Source organism: Podarcis gaigeae (genome assembly GCF_964106915.1).
Source record: "Podarcis gaigeae genome assembly, chromosome: 17".
Classification (NCBI taxonomy): domain Eukaryota; kingdom Metazoa; phylum Chordata; class Lepidosauria; order Squamata; family Lacertidae; genus Podarcis; species Podarcis gaigeae.
In genome coordinates, this window is record NC_139694.1 from 22,101,970 (window position 1) to 22,122,823 (window position 20,854).

Below are 20,854 nucleotides of genomic sequence, written 5' to 3' on the forward strand. Positions count from 1 at the left end.
GGCGGGCAAATCCCCCTGACGCCCACAGGCAGGGTGAGGAGGACACAACAGCCACGCAGCCTTTGATCCCAGCCGCACAAAGCAAGGGTGAGGCTGGGATCGAAGGGTGCGTGGCTGTTGTGTCCTCCTTACACTGCCCTGCTGGCCCTGTGCCACTTTGTGAGGCTGGGATCTGATCTGAGTGATTTCACCCGGTGAATCATTCCAGTCAGATCTCAGCCTTGCAAAGCAGAGCAGGGCTGGCAGGATGGCCTGTGGAGCCAAATGCGCAGTGTCCCCTTAAAATATGTGCTCGGGGCCATTGCCCTGGCAGGCCCTCCTGCCGGGGGGTGGGGGGACAGGACTTTTCCTATCTGATTATGCCATGCAAAAAGGCAACGTTTATAAACTTCTATCATGCCATCACTCACATTTTCTCCAAACTGAAAAGTCCCAAATGCTGAAGCTTCCCTGATGCTAAGAAATTTCCTAGTAAGATGTCTGCTACTTCTTACAATGAATCCAGGGTTTTGATGAAGTAATGAAGGGTGACGCAAGTCCAGATTGGAGGCTAGCAATATTTATAGCAGCAATATTTAACTAAACTTTCCTGTGAGAGCAAGGCTTGCAAAGGGGCTTCCCAGGTCTCCTTCCCTGTGCATGCGTTGAGCCACCGCAATTTGGTCTGGGGTGTTGGAACCCCTCAAACACATTTAGGGGGCAGGCGGAGGGGAGGGGGTAAAGTTCTGTTGCATAAGGAGAAATCCTTCCGCTGGTGGATCTAGTTCCTTAACCCAATATGTTGGTCTAGGGTTTGGGTTTTTTCCCTTCCAAAAAGATTGTTCACTTTCTCCAAGAACTAGGCTTTTGACATAGTTCCCTTTTAAAGCAGAAAGGGACTTTTCATTAAGAAAAGGGGATAAATGGTTGTAGCAAGGCTACTCCTACTCAGAGTAGACTCAGCAAAATTAATTGGCATGGCTAACTGAGGTCCATTGGTTTCCATGAGTCTATGAACCTCAGGCTTCCAGAACTCAGGGAGAGTGGACCTACTGGAGAGGTCAGGCAGGACGTACACACGGGTCTGGTAGACTGGAAAACGTATATCTCTTTCCCCCCACAACTTAAAGTGCAATTTTGTACATACAAGTAAATAAATACACACACACATGCCTGCAATGGGGTGTGGAAACACCAGGGATTTTTTTTCAGCCGGAACTCACCGGAACTCAATTCTTGTTGTTGTTGTTTAGTCGTTTAGTCATGTCCGACTCTTCGTGACTCCATGGACCAGAGCATGCCAGGCACTCCTGTCTTCCATTGCCTCCCGCAGTTTGGTCAAACTCATGCTGGTAGCTTCGAGAACACTGTACCACCATCTCGTCCTCTGTTGGCCCCTTTTTCTTGTGCCTTCAACCTTTCCCAACATGAGGGTCTTTTCCAGGGAGTCTTCTCTTCTCATGAGGTGGCCAAAGTATTGGAGCCTCAGCTTCATGATCTGTCCTTCCAGTGAGCACTCAGGGCTGATTTCCTTAAGAATGGAGAGGTTTGATCTTGCAGTCCATGGGACTCTCAAGAGTCTCCTCCAACACCATAATTCAAAAGCATCAATTCTTCAGTGATCAGCCTTCTTTATGGTCCAGCTCTCACTTCCATACATCACTACTGGGAAAACCATAGCTTTAACTATATGGAACTCAATTCTGGCATCTATCAAGTGGACGCCATTGCCATTCTAAGAGAATGAGGGAGGTGTTCATGGTGAGTTCCAGCACCTCTTTTTCTAGTGAAATTGCACTGGGAAACACAAACTGGGAGGGAGTTGAGAATATTGATGCACAATACCTGTGAAAGAGATACCCACCTGCTTGTATAGATAGCAGTAGGTGTCATGGGCTGTGAAGATGCTCAAACTCAGGATGAAAGGGAGAAGTGTGCTAAGAGGAAGGCACGTTTGGCAAAGCCTCACCGTGATCAACTCCCACCCAGAAGCCTATGTCCCCACTGTGGAAGGACGTGTGGATCCAGAATTGGCCTCCACAGTCACTTACGGACTCACTGTTAAGATCGTGTTCATGGAAGACAACCTTACTCGGCTATGAGGGATCGCCAAAGATGAAGAAGATAGCAGCAATATAGCTGCCACTTCAACAATCAATATAGTTCGCTGGTTGGGAAAACTGCAAAGGGATGTGTTATGGAAGCACTCAGACATGAGGGAATGGTTCTTACATGTTTCAAGTGCTTAGGGTGGTCTTGCCACTTATCTCCACTACATCATTCATAAATATGCTTTTAAAGCTGGCAGAGCCATGCTGGAGGAGTTTGGATGAGGGGGAAGTGACCATCTTGCTGGCCTCTGCTAGCGAGGAGCATCCCAATTTGCCTGTCCATGAGGAAGGTGGAAGGGAGGCGGGTGGCGCTGTGGGTTAAACCACAGAGCCTAGGACTTGCCGATCAGAAGGTCGGCGGTTCGAATCCCCGTGACAGGGTGAGCTCCCATTGCTCGGTCCCTGCTCCTGCCAACCTAGCAGTTCGAAAGCACAAAGTGCAAGTAGATAAATAGGTACCGCTCCGGCAGGAAGGTAAACGGCATTTCCATGTGCTGCTCTGGTTCGCCAGAAGCGGCTTAGTCATGCTGGCCACATGACCCGGAAGCTGTACGCTGGCTTCCTCAGCCAATAAAGCGAGATGAGTGCCACAACCCCAGAGTCGGTCACGACTGGACCTAATGGTCAGGGGTCCCTTTACCTCTTTAAGGAAGGTGGAAGCTACTGCCAGTGCCATTCTTACTGGTAGCACCAACAGAACAACCCCAAAATGAGGGGTTTCAGGGGAGAGGAGGGGGCTGGGTTGGGCTGGACTGACGCAGCATCTGCTACCTGCCATGCTGTCCTTGCTACCGCCACATGATGGCAAAGGGCCTGATCCAGGCCCTCTCTGCTGCACCAGCCTAGAAGTGGTGGAGACTAACAAGTCCTCTTGCTGCTGGATTGACCTTTGAGTATATCTTCAAACATATACGTGGATATATAACAATCGAAACACTCTCCTTAGGAGTAATTGCACATCCATGTTAGACACAGCCTGACATTAGGGAAGTGTGACTGCCTGGAACCAATCCCTATAAATAATGTTTACTGTTCCTCATTGCCCTTATAATTGTGTAAGCTAAGCAGATGGCTGTGGTTCCTTTGAAAAAGACCCTTGGTTAATTTTTGTGTTGCGCATTATTGCTAGAGTCACTAAGTTTGTTGTTCGTGGTGTTCCTTTTGGAAAACCCCTGGGCTTTTGAATAAAGGTACAGAGAACAGACAATAGGGAAGTCATTGCTTGTCAACAATACGCTTCTCATAGCTGGAAAAAGTTGCCATCAGATCATTGTGCAGCTGCTCATAAAAGCTGACCTTTGAAGTTTCCAAACAGCCTCAGCCAAGTATACCTGAAGGAACATCTCCACCCCCATCATTCAGCCCAGACTCTGAGGTCCAGCGCTGAGGGCCTTCTGGTGGTTCCCTCCCTGCGAGAAGCGAAGTTACAGGGAACCAGGCGGAAGGCCTTCTCAGTAGCAGCACCCGCACTGTGGAACACCCTCCCATCAGATGTCAAGGAAATAAGCAACTATCTGACTTTTAGAAGACATCTGAAGGCAGCCCTGTTTAGGGAACTTTTTAATGTTTGAAGTTTTATTCTGTTTTTAGTGTTCTGTTGGGAGCCGCCCAGAGTGGCTGGGGTATTATTATTATTATTAATCAGTAAGGATTTTTATTTATTTATTTATATTAAAGATTTTCTTGATTTACAAAAGTGTGTGCAATGTCTCTCTCTCTCTCTCTCTCTCTCTCTCTCTCTCTCTCTCTGTCTCTCTCGTATTTTTTCTTCTTCCATGTAACATTTTTACAAATACCCTCACCTGAACCCCAACCCTTAAGTTGTGCAGCCCGGTGAAAACTAGGATTCCTTAAGCTGGTGTGCTTTCAAAATCCTCTCCTGCTATTGTTGTCTCTCATCTGTGCTGTCCCAAGCCAGAAAATGCTTCCCACAGGTGCTTCGAAGTGTCCGCTTGTGCGAGATTAGGTGAAGCAGAAAGCGCATAAGAAACTTGTGTTGAACGGTTGTATCCACATGCTCAGGCAGAAATGACAGATTCAGGAACGCCTCCGATGAAACAGAAGCCTAGAGAGTTAGCACACAAGTATGAACAGCTGGAACAGAGAGGGAGTTGGTGGAAAAGAACTTCAGCTCTCCTTCCTCACCTCCCTATATGCTGCTGTTGCTGTTCATCATCATTGCTGCAGGCCAGAAACTGCCGAGAAGGGGAGGAAGGGAAAACAAGGAATTCTTTTCCTCCCTTGGATATTAATCCGAGGAGGCAAAGAATTTGGCCTCTGACAAAGTGCCAGGGAGGGTCATGAACCCCCGTAGTTCATTGGGTTCACCAGGACTTGAGACATGTGATTTGGCTCTTAGAATTTGTTCCTACGAGATGTAATGATAGCTACCAACTTGGATGGCTTTAAAAGAGAATTAGACAATTCGTGAAGGATAAGGTCTTAGGATGGGTGATATATCATCCAAACTGGTTTGAAGTCCATATTGTGATACCTGTTTCGTAATTTTTGTCCTCACCAATATATGGCGAATCATGATGTGTGTTAGAGTTGGGTGATATATCATCCAAAACTCGTTTGAAGTCATGATACCGGTTTCATAATTTTGGTCGATATATCGCGAATCGTGGTGTGTGTGTATCTACTGTGCAAAAATCACAGTGTGGGGAAAACCGTGAAGCCAGCCAATGCTTCTCTCTATTCCTGCAGCCCCTGTTAACTCTGCTAGCTCAGCTCTCTCCTGAATCATGCAGGGGGGCAGCGAATCACAAGAGAAGGCGCCGGCAAAAATCATGATACAAGGAAAAACTTTATTTCAGACACCTGATATATTGGTATATCACAATGCTTAGCTGGTGATATATAACAATGTTGAAAACCAGATATCGCCCAGCCTTAGGCTCCAGTCCTGTACACAATAGGCAATATTTTGCCAACTGTTAGCACAATGATTCCCTCCAGCACAATGGGACTTCCTCTCTTCCCCATGCATACTCTGTGTACCCTCCCCAAATCTGCTGGGGGGACGACTGGAAACCCCTCAAACCAATTTGAGGAGGTCTAGTGGGAGCGGGGTGGAGGAGTTCTGCATAAGCAGAAATCCTTGTACTATCAGAACCTAGTGCTACGTTGAATACAACCCAGTGGCTCTTTTTGTTGTTGTTTAGTCGTGTCCAACTCTTCGTGACCCCATGGACCAGAGCACGCCAGGTCCTCCTGTCTTTCACTGCCTCCCGCAGTCTGGTCAAACTCATGCTGGTAGCTTTGAGAACACTTTCCAAACATCTCGTCCTCTGTCGTCCCCTTCTCCTTGTGCCCTCCATCTTTCCCAACATCAGGGCCTTTTCCAGGGAGTCTTCTCTTACTTCTGAGTAAACATGTACAGTGGATGCTCCGGTTGCAAACGTGATCCGTGCGGGATGCATGCTCACAACCCGCAACATTCGCAACCCGCAGCACCGCATCTGCACACACGTGGGTTGCGATTCAGCGCTTCTGCGCATGTGCGACTGCCAAAACCCAGAAGTAACCCGTTCCAGTACTACCAGGTTTTGGCGGTCCGTAACCTGAAAAACGCAACCTGAAGCGTCTGTAGCCTGAGGTTTGACTGTACAAGATTGCGATGTTAGTCTCCCCCCATCTGTTCAGTCCAGCAAAAAATAATAATGCATCATGTGACTCCACTCATCATGTTTTTCAGCTGCAAGTTGCACTGGCTGCATTTGGGTGGTCACAATCTCGGTTTGATAAGATGAGATATGGTTGAATCTTAAGTGCCCCCATGCAGCTGCTTTGCTCTTCCCTTCGAGGAAAAGAGAAGTTAACTCAGCTATTATAACAACGGACGTTTAATGCATAAATTGATGTACATATCTATGCATGTACACATACATTTCGAGGAAATTAAGGGCAGGGAGATTCAGAGAAATGGTACACAAAAGTCACAGAATGTATGTGATGTACTCAGATAACCCCTTGAAGTGCTGACCAGCAACACAATTTTCTGTAGTTTTAGAAAGACGATCAGCAATTCACATGCTGCAGCGCTGACAAAAACCAGAAGTGTCAGCCCTATTTACCTCTGAAGCACCATTGCTTCCTCATACATTTCTAAAAGCGGAATTAAGTGGAAAGTGCAAAATTGCAGGCAGCTCAGAAGAACAGTTTCCCATCTTCATTTTATCTCTTCAGTCTGTAACAGTCACCTCAGTAAGATCCTTGGTTTGAAGATCCAAATCTCCTTGGAATAGCAGAAAGACAAAGAACTTTAGACAAGTGATAAACGGGAAAAGCCTTTGTCTCCTTTTCTTTAACCAGATGTTTCAGAGTCCCCCAAATTCAAGGTTTCCATCTTTGTGTTTGGTACATATGACACTTCATGATTCAGAAACTGACACAGGGAGAACCCCCAGTTTCTCAGATTGATGGACCGTGAGTAATTTCTAGTCACATCTGTAGTTTTCAGGTTTGACACAGGAAATAGCGGGGGTGGGGGTGGGAACTGTTCTGAGAGAAGCTTAAATAGTGAAGAGAGATGAGAATTATGATTCCTTTTCACAAACTTAATCACCGATTTGAACACACACTTTCAGTCCTTGAAGTAAATCTACTATGCCTTTCCTTTCTCCCTTGAGAAGGTGAGTGGACTGAACAGATTGATAGTTTGGATGGAAACAATGCCATGGATTTCAGAAGCAATAACATCACCATAGATATATTATGCAACACTTTGCTATACATGGAGGTCCAGCCGAGGGTCTTCTGGCGGTTCCCTCACTGCGAGAAGCAAAGCTACAGGGAACCAGGCAGAGGGCCTTCTCGGTAGTGGCACCCGCCCTGCGGAACACCCTCCTATCAGATGTCAAGGAAATAAGATGTCAAGGAAATAAGATGTCAAGGAAATAATCTGACTTTTAGAAGACATCTGAAGGCAGCACTGTTTAAGGAAGCTTTTAATATTTGTTGAATCATTGTATTTTAATACTCTACTGGAAGCCTCCCAGAGTGGCTGGCTAGATGGGCGGGGTATAAATAATAAATGTTGTTGTTGTTGTTGTTGTTGTTGTTGTTGTATGAACTGGCCAGTATGTAAATACTTTTATAAACAGAGAAGCAGCTAAACAACATTAGGATGGGCCAGATGGCGATACCAATCTGGCCCATCCTACGGCCAATTTAGGAGGCAAATTCACCTCTGAGTGGGCAATTGAGATTGTGGGAAGGCATATCTCAGTCAAGCACTTCAGTTCATAAGAATAACTAGGGCCAATTCACACACTTACTAGAAAAGACCCCTTCTTTTGTTTATACAACTTTTTTGCCTCTCAAAGTGGTTCGCATTTTTTCAAAACAACAACAACCACAAAGTGGTGAAATAAAAATTAAAACTCGAATGGAAAAGGAGCAGAGTTGAAAACCTTCCATCTTCTTTTAACAACCATTAGAAGCCGTGTGGAATAAGAACATTAGCCTGGCTCAACACCATCAGGGATGGAGCTAGTCTCACCTCCTGAGGGAGTGAATTACACAACTTGGGTTCTGCCACAAAAAAGGGTCCCGCCCTCCGCAACCAAACATATTTTGGTGGTGGTGGGATATACAACATGAAGGTGTGGAGAGATCTTGTAACATGAGATGTGGGTTTCATATGATTTGTGTAATCATTCTGCCCCAAAAAGGGAGAAATAGCACACAAATCCACATGTACACAGCTTGAGTTTCATTTTACCTTATGCATATTCATGGTCCATGTGTGAGGAGAAACCGTAGGTAGGATACATCTGGGCATCGCCTAATTTGTGGACCCAAATCCAATTTGAAACCCAAACTTGGAGCTCCACAGTTATTTACAAATAAGCATATACAGGTGCACAACACACAAACTAACACAGACCTTTTCCTTCCAGTAAGATTCAGTGTGGTGCAGTGGAAGCATACTGGATATTGACTGGTTTGAGTGAGATTCAAATCTCCGCTTAGCCGTAAAGTTCACTGGAGATTTGCTTAAAGCTGCAGGTGTGGTTTTTAAATTTTATTTTTTTAAAAATATACCAGAGAATTATATCAAAATTACATACTCTTTAAAAACTGCCGGAATTTTCTTCGTTTTCCTGGGAAGAAATATGAAAAGCGAACAAAATGTTGGTAGGTGTTTACCTAGAAACATGCAAGATTATACAAAGAGAGCTTCCGAGCTTGGCATTTTGCAAGCAACGCTAGCTAAGGTTACCAGATTTTTTTCAAAGAATTTGGGGACACTTTTTTTTTTTGAAAAGGGGGGGGGGGAGTTATTATTATTTTTTAAAAAAGAAGTAATATCTTCTCTTCTGTGGTCTCCTCTGTTGCGTGGCCTTCCTCTGGGCTTCTCTCTTGGAGCACTAGCCGCCATGGAGTAGGCTCGGGTTGGGCCTGGGCTCAGCCACATGTCCTTGCCCTCCCAGTGCTCTCCTACCTCTCCTCCTCAGCGGCAGTGGCACTGCAAGGTCAGGGCTCCCCTCTTTTTTCTCCTTCCCCTTTCTCTCTCTTCCTTCTCCTTCTCCTCTCCTCCTTCTCCCTTCTCCAGAGTTTTCCTGGCCCTAGAGCATAGATGGAAAGTCGGCCAGGTGCTCTTGCTCCAGGCTCAATTTGGGTCATGGGGTGGTGTCAGCGGTTCCCCCAGTTGAAGTGCCAGGCGTCCCCAGTTTCCCCTTGGCAGTGGTGGCGGCAGCGGCAGCCTCAGCAGCCCAGAGCCAGCCTGGTAGCGCAGTTGGCTCTGGTTGCCTTCAGGAGCTGCTCACTGCTGTGGCACCCGCCATTTTGCCTTGCCGGAAGTCCCCATATGAAGTGTCTTGTGCCGTTGAACCAACCACGCAACATTCATTCCCTACTAATAAATCTACAACACTTAAAATATAAATCAGGGAACATTAAGTGAAATCCGGGGACATTCTGGGGACGGATTTTGTCCGGGGACAGATTTTTAAATCCGGGGACTGTCCCCGGGAAATGGGGACGTCTGGTAACCATACGCTAGCAAATCTATCATCATGCTAAAACATCAGTGAAGCTGTAAATCCCCACAATAGGAAGTAGCTGTTCTTAGATATTTCCTGTTATCTATTCCTAGAGAAATGTGGAAATGCCCCAAAACACTTTCGGTTTTATTAACACTCCAAGTACTATCGCACAGAAGGAGAAGGCAGGGGAGGAGGAGAAGGAGATCCTAAAACCAGTTGTGGCTATGAAGTTCCATTGAAAGCCAAGAGTCTGGAAATAGCCATTATCAAGTTGCTTTGTTTATTTCTTCTTGGGCAACCCTTACCAACAGATCCATCGGCTAGCGAGGGTTAGAATACAGTAGTTGGTGCAGGGCAAGATTAAGGTTTGATGAGGCCCTAAGCTACTGAAGGTAATGGGGCCCTTTATATAGCCAGCTGTCCTTTGTCAACAACAAATTGTTGCTGCTTTTTGTGTTGAATATATGCTATATGGTAATTTATGGACCTCATAGGTATTTAAAGCCATTTGCGCATGTTGCCATGCAACCAGTCCATGCAGAATGTAGGCACCCTGTATATAGAAATGAACAAACCAGTGATATATTAGGGAGCAGGCTAGCAGGCGGGGCCCATAACTTACATCATAGGAGCCTATACAACAGAAAACACTGTTGCTGTATGTAGGTTTTATTTTATTTGTTTTTTATCTTATATTTTGGAAATGCACACCCAGTTTTTCCCCCCTTTAAATTTTTTTGGGGCCCCCAAGAGAGTGGGGCCCTAAGCTGTAGCTTGTTTAGCTTATACGCAAATCCGGCACTGAGCTGGCGGCCTGCTGGAAAGAAACACTGACCCAACCTCTAGTCCAGGGGTAACAACCTAAGGCCCATGGGCCATAAGCGGCCCATGGGGATTGTCTAACCAGCCCATGGACCCCCGCTGTCTGCTTGGGGACCCCCACCCACCCACTCAGTCGGCTCCCGTGTGCCACGCTAAACCATAGCTGTCAACTGTCCCTTATTTGGCGGGAAACTCCCTTATCCCATCGCTGTGTCTTGCTGCTGTCCCGGACAGATGATGTCCCTTAAATTTCCCAGTTTTCATGCTCGCCCGGCTCAGGAGGGAAGCAGCGGCTCTAGGTCCTCCGCCTCGAGACAGCGCGCACATGAGCTGCTGCATCTCCGTCTCTCCCTTTTCCCCCTGAGGGGCGTGACGTGAGGAGACGGGTGGCGGTTGGTGGGCAGGCAGCCCCTCTCCTGCGAGACGTCTGCCGCGCTGCCAGGGGAAGCCGGAGGTGGCAGCGGCTGAGGAGGCGGCCTGAGGGAGGAGGAAGATGAGGGGATGGGGAGGGATGCAAAAGGGCGGCACTTTAGCGACCGCCGCGGCACCGCAACCACCTCATGCCGGGCTCGCGTGCGGCGTGCGCGAGAGTCTCTCTCCCTCCCTCTCGGGGGTGGGGGGAAGGGCTGATGGAACTCGTGAGCTAAGCAAAATCCCTTATTTTGGCTGCTGCTCCCTTATTTTCGAGGCTGCTGCTCCCTTATTTTCGAGGCTGCTGGTCCCCTATTTTCAAATCTGTAAGTTGACAGCTATGCGCTAAACCAGTGTGCAGTAGAGCGGGGACCGCCTTCCGCGATGCTGGCCAGCACACCCCCATGCCAGAAGGAGTGCCGGAAACAGCATTTGCGCATGAGTGCATGCGCACTCCCGGCCCCCTGGCACGTCTGCGGGACTGTGAACCGGCCCAAGTCACAAAAACTTTGCCGAGCCCTGCTCTAGTCAATCCCATTGCTGCTGCTTAGGTAGAAAGGGAGAATGGAGGACGACACAATACAAGTACCCCAGTGGGAACACCTGATGGTCTCTGCTTGTCTCTTTACACTGCCAGCTTTGCCACCCCCTTGCCTCTTGCCCTGGTGTTTTTCTGCTGGGTATTGTAGGCAGTCCTGGGACTGCACCATGACTCAACAGGAGATCTGACTTCTGAGTCTTTACATGCAAATGTGTCTGCTTGCAACACAGAGAGACACAGACACAGAGAGATGTCAGCAGGCAGAGAAAGGAGACAGATGCATTTTGATTAAGTTCTCTCTGGGACCAGAGGGAGAAATACTCTATGGAGCTGAGCCGTTGCTGGGTTTTGCAATGTATCTTTTTTTTTTTTTAGTTGTTTTGCAACGTTTAAATATTTAGGACTCCCCCACCCCACCCCCACAGTAAAGCTTTAAAACTCATTTCTTGTGATAAATAAAATTCATTTCTGCACAAGAGTCCAGATCTGGGAGTTTCGTTGTACAACTCTAACAACCAGAAGCAAACAAGGGCTGGCCCACACTTCTGTGTGTCCTACTGCTTCCTGCCAGAGAAACCAGCTCTTTGCTGAATATGGAACCAATGGCAATGGGTTTTCTACAGAATGCTGTTTGTTCCGATTCAGCAGTAAAGAGTGGGTTTTCCTAGGGAAATCTGCGAGGCAAAGGCAAAATCACTTGGACCTATACTTTCTAGGCAAAGGGACAAGTGGAAGTCTGGACAACCCCCAAATTGGGTGGTGCTCCCCTAATTCATAAACAGACTAGACACATTTAATTTCAGCGTCTATATGACCAAAGTTAATTGTTCATTAGCTTTGATGATTTATACTCCACCTTTTGATTGAGATATCTCCAAAGCGGCTTCCAGTAGATTATAAAATATATAGCAAACCCCACACATACAGAAATAACCGCAAGAGCCCGAGTCTTGCCATAGTCTCTCACCTTTTCGGGTACTCAGCTTTGTGCTTGATTTCCTCCTTTGGACTTTAATGGCAATTGCTATTAGTAAAAATAATGCCAGCAGACAAATTGGTAGGATGAATGAGAGGGGAGATTTCCCCCTGTTATGTGCTGGAGTTGTTTTATCTGTAAACAGGAAAATTAAAATATGTATATTATCCCAAACACAATCTGATACATTGCCCAGTTTGATCAAAGAAGCAGGATATAATTAATTAGGAATTTTTAAAAAAATCCGTTTTCATAATTCTCCCTGCAATTGAAGCTGTTTCTTGTACGGACAGTGAGCTAACGCTACAAAAATCACCAGGTGCTGTGATGCTACCAAGAGCATCCATTGGTACATCTTGGTGATAGTGCATATTGGTATTTAACTCACCCTTGGGACCAGCTGATTGTAGGGGCGTGCTACAGATTAATGTGAAACCACACAAGTTTTTACCTTGCAAAACCACTGATATGTGGGCTGATGTCTCCTGATTCAGTTCCTGATTCCAGAATGCACAGCTGTAGTTTCCAGGAGCGCTTGGTTTGACTCTCAGGATGCTGGTTATGTTGAAAAGTCCATCCCTTGTCATTTCATATGTAGTGTTTGCATGTATGCTGGCATTCAGATCCCTCTCATAGTGCCAAGAAACTTCAGCCAGAGGGTACCCTTCTGAATGGCAAGCTAAAAACAAGTCTTCTTCCTCTCTTCTTTCCTGTAGATTGATTCTTTTGTAGGGTGCTGCAAGAAGTGGAGGACAGTATCACAGAGCGCTTTGCAGTATTTTGGTGGCACTTTTCCCGTTTCTCTTCCTTTTGGTTGATTTACACAACCATCATATAAGAGAAGACCCATGCTTTGAACTAAGCAAGAAGGGACATTGCATACATCTTGCATTTAATGTGCACATCTTTAAAATACGTTGGAAGAAACAAACCAGGAGATTTAGTTCAGGCACAGCAAGAAGCCAAGGCTTTCTACTTTGCTTATCCTGCCTGGGCCAGGAGGTTAGCAAGGGGTTAGTTTTCCTGAAGGGAAACAGGAATGCAAACTCTGCATACTTCTCTCAAACCTAGAGACACATACAGTACTAACCCTACAATTCCAATAACACACACATGTTGAAAGTTGCAGCACATGCAGAAGCCACTCTTTTTTCTTCTCCAAATTCTCACATAAATAACTGCAAATAACTTTTTTTTTAAAGCTAGGAAAGAAGTATAATTAACTTTTTTTAAAAGACAGGAAAGATGTAGATCTAGTGGAACAACCACCATTGCATACAGCTGTATACACATAAGAGCCCTTTTCTGTGGGTTCAAAGCTGTGGAAAGTGTTAATCAGTTCCTTTCTTAAAAAACAAAGGATTAAAATGACACCCTGTGTTCAGCATTCTTGCCTCCAGAGGAAACTAAGGCTGCAAATCATTCTCTTAGATTCTCACTGCTTGGGTGCAATAATACAGTATTACAATATATATATTGTAAGTTATGCAGCTACCAACCTTCAACTTCCAAAGTAATGTACTTGTAGTCTGCTCCCTCGTATTTAACAACACAGATGTAATCTCCTGCATCTGTGAGCTTTATGTTGGTGATAGACAACAAAGAAAGTCCTTTGCCTAACTCCTCACGTGACAATGACGCTCTCCCATGATAATCAGAATCCTGATGGGTGAGGTCTTCTTGGCCATTGGTGAGCTTGTAGACTTCTTTGTCCCCCAGTGACAGCTTTCTTTGCCACGAAACACTTAGTCCCATCAAATTTAATGGGGAATGGACTGGAAAGCGACATCCCATAATCACATCACTCCCGTACTCCACAGTGTAACGTGGCTGAAGAACTTTGACTGTGAATAAAGCTGAGAGGTTGAAAGAAAGCATGAGTATCTTATCATGCAAGCACCAGGATTTATGTGGAACAGAAGAAGTCCAGTGAGTCTGATATCAACAGTGTGTGGACTTCTGGTTGGCATGTCTTCTTCTTGTTCACAACTTACTGACATGACTGCTTCCTACATGGAGGAATCAAATAGGGTAGCCCCTTTCCATGCCAATGTCACCACACTACAGTGAAAAGGAAATGCAGAATTGGGCCCTTTAAATGAGTTTCTGTGAAAACATGCCATGATTTGCTGCCATTTTTAAAGAAAGTATTTGAGTAAATTTTCACACAACCAGGATCAAACTTCAAACTCCCATAAGACCAATTTCATGCATATTCAGTAACTATGCATTTAACACATTCAGGATGCTTATAGAGAGACGGGAGAAGATTGTAGACATCTTCTTTCTTTGTTGGACGCATAGGAGCCAACCATTCGCCTGCCCTCCCCCCAAAAGATGATGGGTATTGTCATTCAACAGATGTGCGACATGCCGTGCCATGTGATCGATTTTGCAGGGCAGGGCTCAAGTGGGCCCTCCAAAAATTTAATTTACATTGGCACTCCTAGTTGGACGATTGTCTAGCCCAGGGGTCCTTCTCACACTACCTTCCCTGAACCACTCTGCAAGGCTGGGCTCACGTGCATGTCCTGGGCACCATGAGGACACATTCCATTGCTGTTACTACAGACCAAAGAGACAACCCATTTGGGACACCAAACTGACGGAGACCTGAGTAAGAGCATCTCAGGGCTCAGGAATATTTCCTGAGGACTGCAAAGGTGCAAGGAAAGTGCCTAGCAGCCAAGAATTGCAATCCACCATCCACAATGGCTGAATATTCGTTAATGGTAGACTTTTTCTGACCCTGGCACTCAGGAACGTGTGACCCGCCCAACCCTTCCAGGTAGCTCTGAAGCTCTTAGACTTCAAATCCAAAGGGAAATGTACAACTCTTTGAGGATTTCATTGTAAACCTGCCCAAATGAAAGCTCTCACCTGCAATCATATGAAGCTGGATTTCCAGTAGCACAACTGGCAGCAGTTTGGACATTTGCCTAGACATATCTGAAAGGCAATGTTGACATGATAAACATCCTACATTGTGGCATATAAACAACTGCTCTGCCAAAGAATGCATGTCTTTATGATTCAGTAATATACCCCTAAAAGAAGAGAATTCGACAGCTGGGATACATGTTTTGAACCTGACCTTATTCTCTGTTTTAAACTGTACTTTCGATGATGTATTAAGTATTAGTTTTATCTGATTTTAAATTGCCTCACGGCTTTGCTGTAACCCCTTCCGGGTGGGTAAGAAACACAATACACATGGCTCACAATTTGAAAAAGAAATTTTACAAAATATGGATAAACCTTTGTCTAAAATGTATAACTTTCTACTAGAATGGGAAACAAAAGATGAGCTGGTTAAAGCTTCAATGACACACTGGGCAATAGATATAGGACACAATATAGAGCTCAACCTCTAGGAGAAACTCTGGAAAAGCGACCTGAAATTTACTGCATGTTATTCACTGAAAGAGAATGACCTAAAAATGATTAATAGATGGTACTTAACTCCGAGTAGATTGGCTAAGATTGATGTGTTGGAAGTGTAAAGAAATGGAGGACATGTTTTTTCTCATGTGGTAGACATGTAAAAAGGTAAAAGTGCATTGGGAAATGATTTATAATGAATTGAAAAAAATGTTTAAAATTACTTTGCTCCCCAAAACAGAGTCCTTTTAGTTGGGGATAACCCAGACTGAAATTCCTAGGTGTCAGAGAAAATTATTTATGTATGCAACAACTGCGGCCCATATTTTGTTAGCCCCAAAATGGAAAGTGAGTGAGGTCCAAACTAAAGATTGGCAGCTTAAATTGACAGAATATGCACAACTTGCAGATTTATCATATAGAATAAGAGAGCAAGAAGAACATACATATAAAGAAGAGTGGAAAACATTTATTGAATATATGGAAAATAACTGTATACAGCTGAAAATACTGGCAGCATTGAGATAAATTCAACAGAGCAAATAATTTTTGATGGATGTAAAAGCTGATTTGAATGGTTATAGTAAAATATGCAGGGATGCATGACAGGTAAAATGAACCATGGAAAGAGAAGAGGTCATTGTTTCATAAAATTTGCAATTTAAGTAATAAGGTGCCAAAGTTGCTAGACTCTCGCTCCCCCCCCCGCAAAGCTCCATGAACACATACCTGGCTAACTCCAAGACGGCATCGGTTTGTATGCTTCATGCAGCCTTCCAAGAAGAAATGTTCTAACCAACAGGAACTGATCCAGCTGCATTACAACTGGAGATGTCAGCTAGTATAGGGTCTGACAACCAGGAATGGATGAATCAGCCTATTTTTCATCCATATCATTTGCATATGTCTTTAGTCGTAAGTCTGTCTCATCCCATAGCCACATTAATCAGCATGTGTTTGTTTGTGTGTGTGTGATCTCTCTCTCACAAAAACCACACTTAAATATGTACAATCGTACCTCGTTTTGCGGTCGGGATCCATTTTGGAGCCCCAGCCGCTAGCCGAAAAGAATGCAGGGCAAAGCGCCATGTCTGCGCATGGAGTGGTTTAAGCTTCTGCACATGTGCAAAGCGTAATGTAGTGCTTCTGTGCATGCGTGAGCGGCAAAACCGGAAGTAACCCGTTCTAGTACTTCCGAGTTTGCCGCGGACATTCACTAGAATGGATGTTTGCTGAGGTATTACTGTACTTTAAACTTAACTTTCTATATATTGTATTTTTCCATATATAAGACACTCTTCCCATGTATAAGACGACCCCTAATTTTTTGGAACCCCAAATTAAGAAATCAACATTTTAAAATAGTTAGGGTTGCCGTATTTCAAGAGCCAGAATTCGAACCCTTGTGCATTCACCATCCGTGTATAAGACGACTCCCAATTTTTGACTATTTTTTTTAGCAAAAAAACCCATCGTTTTATACACGGGAAAATACGGTCTTTTTTTTTTTTGAAACATTTCTCTCTCAAAATATACATTTTAAAATGCATTTTGATATTGGTTTTGAGCCAAGAACCAACAACAGTGGTGTGGTCTCGGACAGGGGAGATGCAAAGAATCCAATTTGGAGGCTGAACCCTCACCACCACTGCAAGGCGCACCAATATTCGGGGCCAAAGGATGAGATCTATTTTACATTTTCCACCTTAATGCTACACCCGATATTTGCCATCTGAGGTAGGATCTTCAGAGTACGTCCTGATCAGGCTACCTTGTGCTGAAAAGCAAGGAAATGCAGGACTGAGCTACGCTCATTTTCAATAGTTAGCATGATAAAGGTGCTACCAGTAAGAATGGCACTGGCAGTAGCTTCCACCTTCCTTAAAGAGGTAAAGGGACCCCTGACCATTAGGTCCAGTCGTGACCGACTCTGGGGTTGTGGCACTCATCTCACTTTACTGGCCAAGGGAGCTGGCGTACAGCTTCCGGGTCATGTGGCCAGCATGACTAAGCCGCTTCTGGCGAACCAGAGCAGCGCACGGAAACGCCGTTTACCTTCCCGCCGGAGCGGTACCTATTTATCTACTTGCACTTTGACGTGCTTTCAAACTGCTAGGTTGGCAGGAGCAGGGACCGAGCAATGGGAGATCACCCCGTCACGGGGATTCGAACCGCTGACCTTCTGAGTCCTAGGCTCTGTGGTTTAACCCACAGCGCCACCCGCATCCCTTAATTATATCATGAGCCTGCCCCATATCGTCCCCAGATGCAGCTTCTGCACATGCTGAGAAGCACACATTCCTTGACTCAAATATGCTGCCATGAATGATAAAGAGAGAGAGAGCAGGCCAAGTAAGATTGGAAACTCATTTTTTCACCTCTTCACCTCTGATTTGAATTGCCCAACCTATGCTCCATGCAAATTCCCCACAGGGAACAGAGGGGACAACCCAAAAACAGTATAGATCTCACTCAGCATTTTGCCCATTACTCTTACTTGTCACTTTTGAGTTTAAGGGTAAAAAGGAGAAAGGAGGAGGAAAGGAGAACTCCAACCAGGAGTTCTGCTGACTTTGCTGCCACCAACTCCCCTGACCTATCCCATTCAGCATAGGTGCCCCCATGAAGGAGCCGGGCACCCACAAATTTTGATGCCAGGGCCATGCACCCTGCATGGCAACCATGGCTGTGGGCATCCACGATCACAGGGCCAAATTGGCACTCCTGCCCATCAGCACAGGACCACTACTGCTTGGAGAAGACCACTGCTTCCCCTACCCTTTCTGAGCCGCTGCTGTGAGGCACCAGATTCCCATGCGCACAGCCCATGCTGTGCAGCAAGTCTTGAACTGGCCAGGTGGGACATTTAACATGGACAGTGGTCTGCAGCTTTACCTGGATGTGTTGTTCTGCACAGCTAGCTTATTAATTTATCACCTTTGTACCTTGCCGTTCCATAAACAATGCTGACAACATGGCCGACAACAATAAAAAACCCAATTAAAAATGTACCGTGTGTGTGCGTGTACACACACACACACACACACACACACACACACACATGACAACAGTAAAGCTGTCGTGGGATAAAGAACATTTGTTATGGGACAGTCTAAAAACTGGGAAGGAGGCGCAGACTTTGGACTTCGTTGGTTTCTTTGGACTTCAATGGGAGTTTTTTTTACCACCACCCTGGAGTCTACCAACGGGAGAGAGCAGACATACATTAGGAATTAATGAAGATGCCCTGGGCACAACCTCAGGGCAAAATGTTGTGATCAGTAGCAGAACCGCAGGTCCTTTCCACCGCAGTCTACTCCTGATCTCCGCCATAGGGTTCTGTTGTGGCTGTGTACACCAACTTCAAGGCACATTCTAAGTAAGTACACACTATTCTAGGGTTGCCGTATTTTGAAGAGCAAAGAAGAGGCCTGGGGCAGGGGGCGGAGAGGGATGTGGGAGAGAAGATGTTTACCTAGATAGCCCTATAATGCCAGTGTACTGGAAGAAGCAAAGATCATCATGAAGTAATGATTCTTCAACATCAGCTTCATTGGACTGGTCATGTTGTTTGGATGCAATGATTCTTCAACATGGTCATGTTGTTTGGATGCGTGATTAGCGTATTCCAAAGGAACTACTCTACTCTGAACTTAAAAATGAAAAGCGTAATGCTGGTGGTCAACAAAAGAGGTTTAAAGACTCTCTCAAGGCAAATATTAAAAAATGTAGTATAAACACTGACAACTGGGAAACACTGGCCTGCGAACGCTCCAATTGGAGAACAGCCTTTACCAAAGGTGCCATGGACTTTGAAGATACTCAAACTCAGGACGAAAGAGAGAAGCGTGCTAAGAGGAAGGCACGTTTGGCAACCCTCAACGTGATCAACTCCCACCCGGAAACCTATGTCCCCACGGTGGAAGGATGTGTGGGTCCAGAATTGGCCTCCACAGTCACTTACTGACTCACTTTTAAAACCGTGTTTATAGAATGACTATTTTACTCGGCTACGAGTGATCGCCAAAGAAGAAGAAAATGGCTTGGTCTTGCAGGATCCTTGTTATGGACCTATGGGCTCAGCCCAGAAGCTTTAACCAGTGTGTCATGTTGGCTTTCAGCTTCATTATTGAGATAATTCTCTAAGGCCCTGTTCTCCCTCCATCTTAAGCACAGTATGTGAGTCATGGGATGGGGGCTTTCTGATGTTGACGACAAGAAAGGAACTTCAGCCTCATCACAGCACTACTTTTAATGAGTAGGTTCCCCCTCCAGCATATGACTTTGAGTTTATTGTTGTTTTAGCCTAATTGTTGGCATTTGATTGTTCGACATTGTTTTAATTTCCTATCACGTTGTTTGCTACCTTGATTTATTTTTCTTTTATGGGAAAGAAGGAGACAACTGTTGAAAATAAGTAAAAGAATAACCAAACATGCATGTCTGAATCAGCTCTTGTCCAATTTAACACTCCCAGAATGACAATTCCCAAGGACACGCAGGACATGTCCTCTTTTAGTACCAAAAAGAGGTACTAAAGAGGTGCTCCCTTTAGTACCAAAGAAAAAAATGAGGACGTTTTGGCAAATTCCAAAAATCCACCAGGAGAGAAATTTTACTCCTGAAAATGAGGACATGTCCTGGAAAAAGAGGACATATGGCAACCCTACATCCCCCCTCCTAGAATACTGGGCACTGTAGTTTACCCCTCACAAAGTTAAAATTCCAACCATCCCTTAACAAACTACAGTGCCCATAATTCTTTAAGGGAAATAATGTGTTTTAAAGGTATAATGGACACACATACCTACTTTAGATTGGTGGGAGGCTGTTAGACAACTGGGGGTCTGATCTACTGCAAATCACCTAGAGATCTACCAGTGGATTCTGATCTAGCTTCTGCCCACTGCATAATGTCAATAAACACATAAAAATTTACACACACACACACACACACGTTCCTTTCCTTGTTTAAAGATTTGGCCATGATTAATCTTCACCAATTCCCTTCACATCTCATGTTTTCCAAGAGAGCTGCCTGACAATCCAGACAAATTATTTGTTCTAGAGCATATTAGAAATACTGATGTTCTGTATCAGAATTATATTCACCTCAAGATTTAAGGCCGATCTCCTTCACAGTGGAATTTGTTGTCCCAGGCAAAAGAGCGCCTCCTTGATGTATGTGCCTTGAGACAGCCAGAGAGGAACAAGGTATCATGCTTCATTGCCAGAGTCTTCTCTCATGAATAAAATGCTGAACTCCAATAACTAGCTTTTCTGAAGAAAGTGGTTGGATAGATGCCAGCCTTCTTTCGGGAAATGAAGTGCTTGTGGTTTCTCTTTCATTGTCACTGTTGCGGGTTGTACTTTTGTATTCAGTTGTTCTGCATTCTAAAAGCAAAACAAAGCAGCTGCATACTGTACTTCCTTGTGTAATCAAGGGTCATGGCAGCACATCTGACCTACATCTTTCTGCAGCAGGAGCACTGCTTTGTTTGAAAATAACAGCAAGCTGACAGCTCTTCAGCACCCTGAATATCCAATATGCACTCCTAGGTGATGAATGACAAAGATCATGGCTTAACTTTGTGCTTTCTTCTCTGATTATGCTGTACTTTGGCCACCTCATGAGAAG

General features: G+C 45.1%; 1 protein-coding gene across 1 annotated transcript; it reads right to left on the reverse strand.

The window, feature by feature from the left end:
• Positions 1–5,922: 5,922 nt before the first annotated feature.
• On the reverse strand, positions 5,923–20,470 carry LOC310834534 (programmed cell death 1 ligand 2-like). Its single transcript, XM_083718015.1, has 7 exons — positions 20,329–20,470; positions 14,716–14,784; positions 13,335–13,691; positions 12,287–12,571; positions 11,827–11,970; positions 8,168–8,200; positions 5,923–6,330 (listed from the first exon to the last, which is right to left on the reverse strand). Exons 2-7 carry the CDS (start codon positions 14,780–14,782, stop codon positions 6,278–6,280), a joined length of 939 nt encoding a protein of 312 aa, XP_083574141.1. The 5' UTR covers positions 14,783–14,784; positions 20,329–20,470; the 3' UTR covers positions 5,923–6,277.
• Between the last annotated feature and the right edge of the window lie 384 nt (positions 20,471–20,854).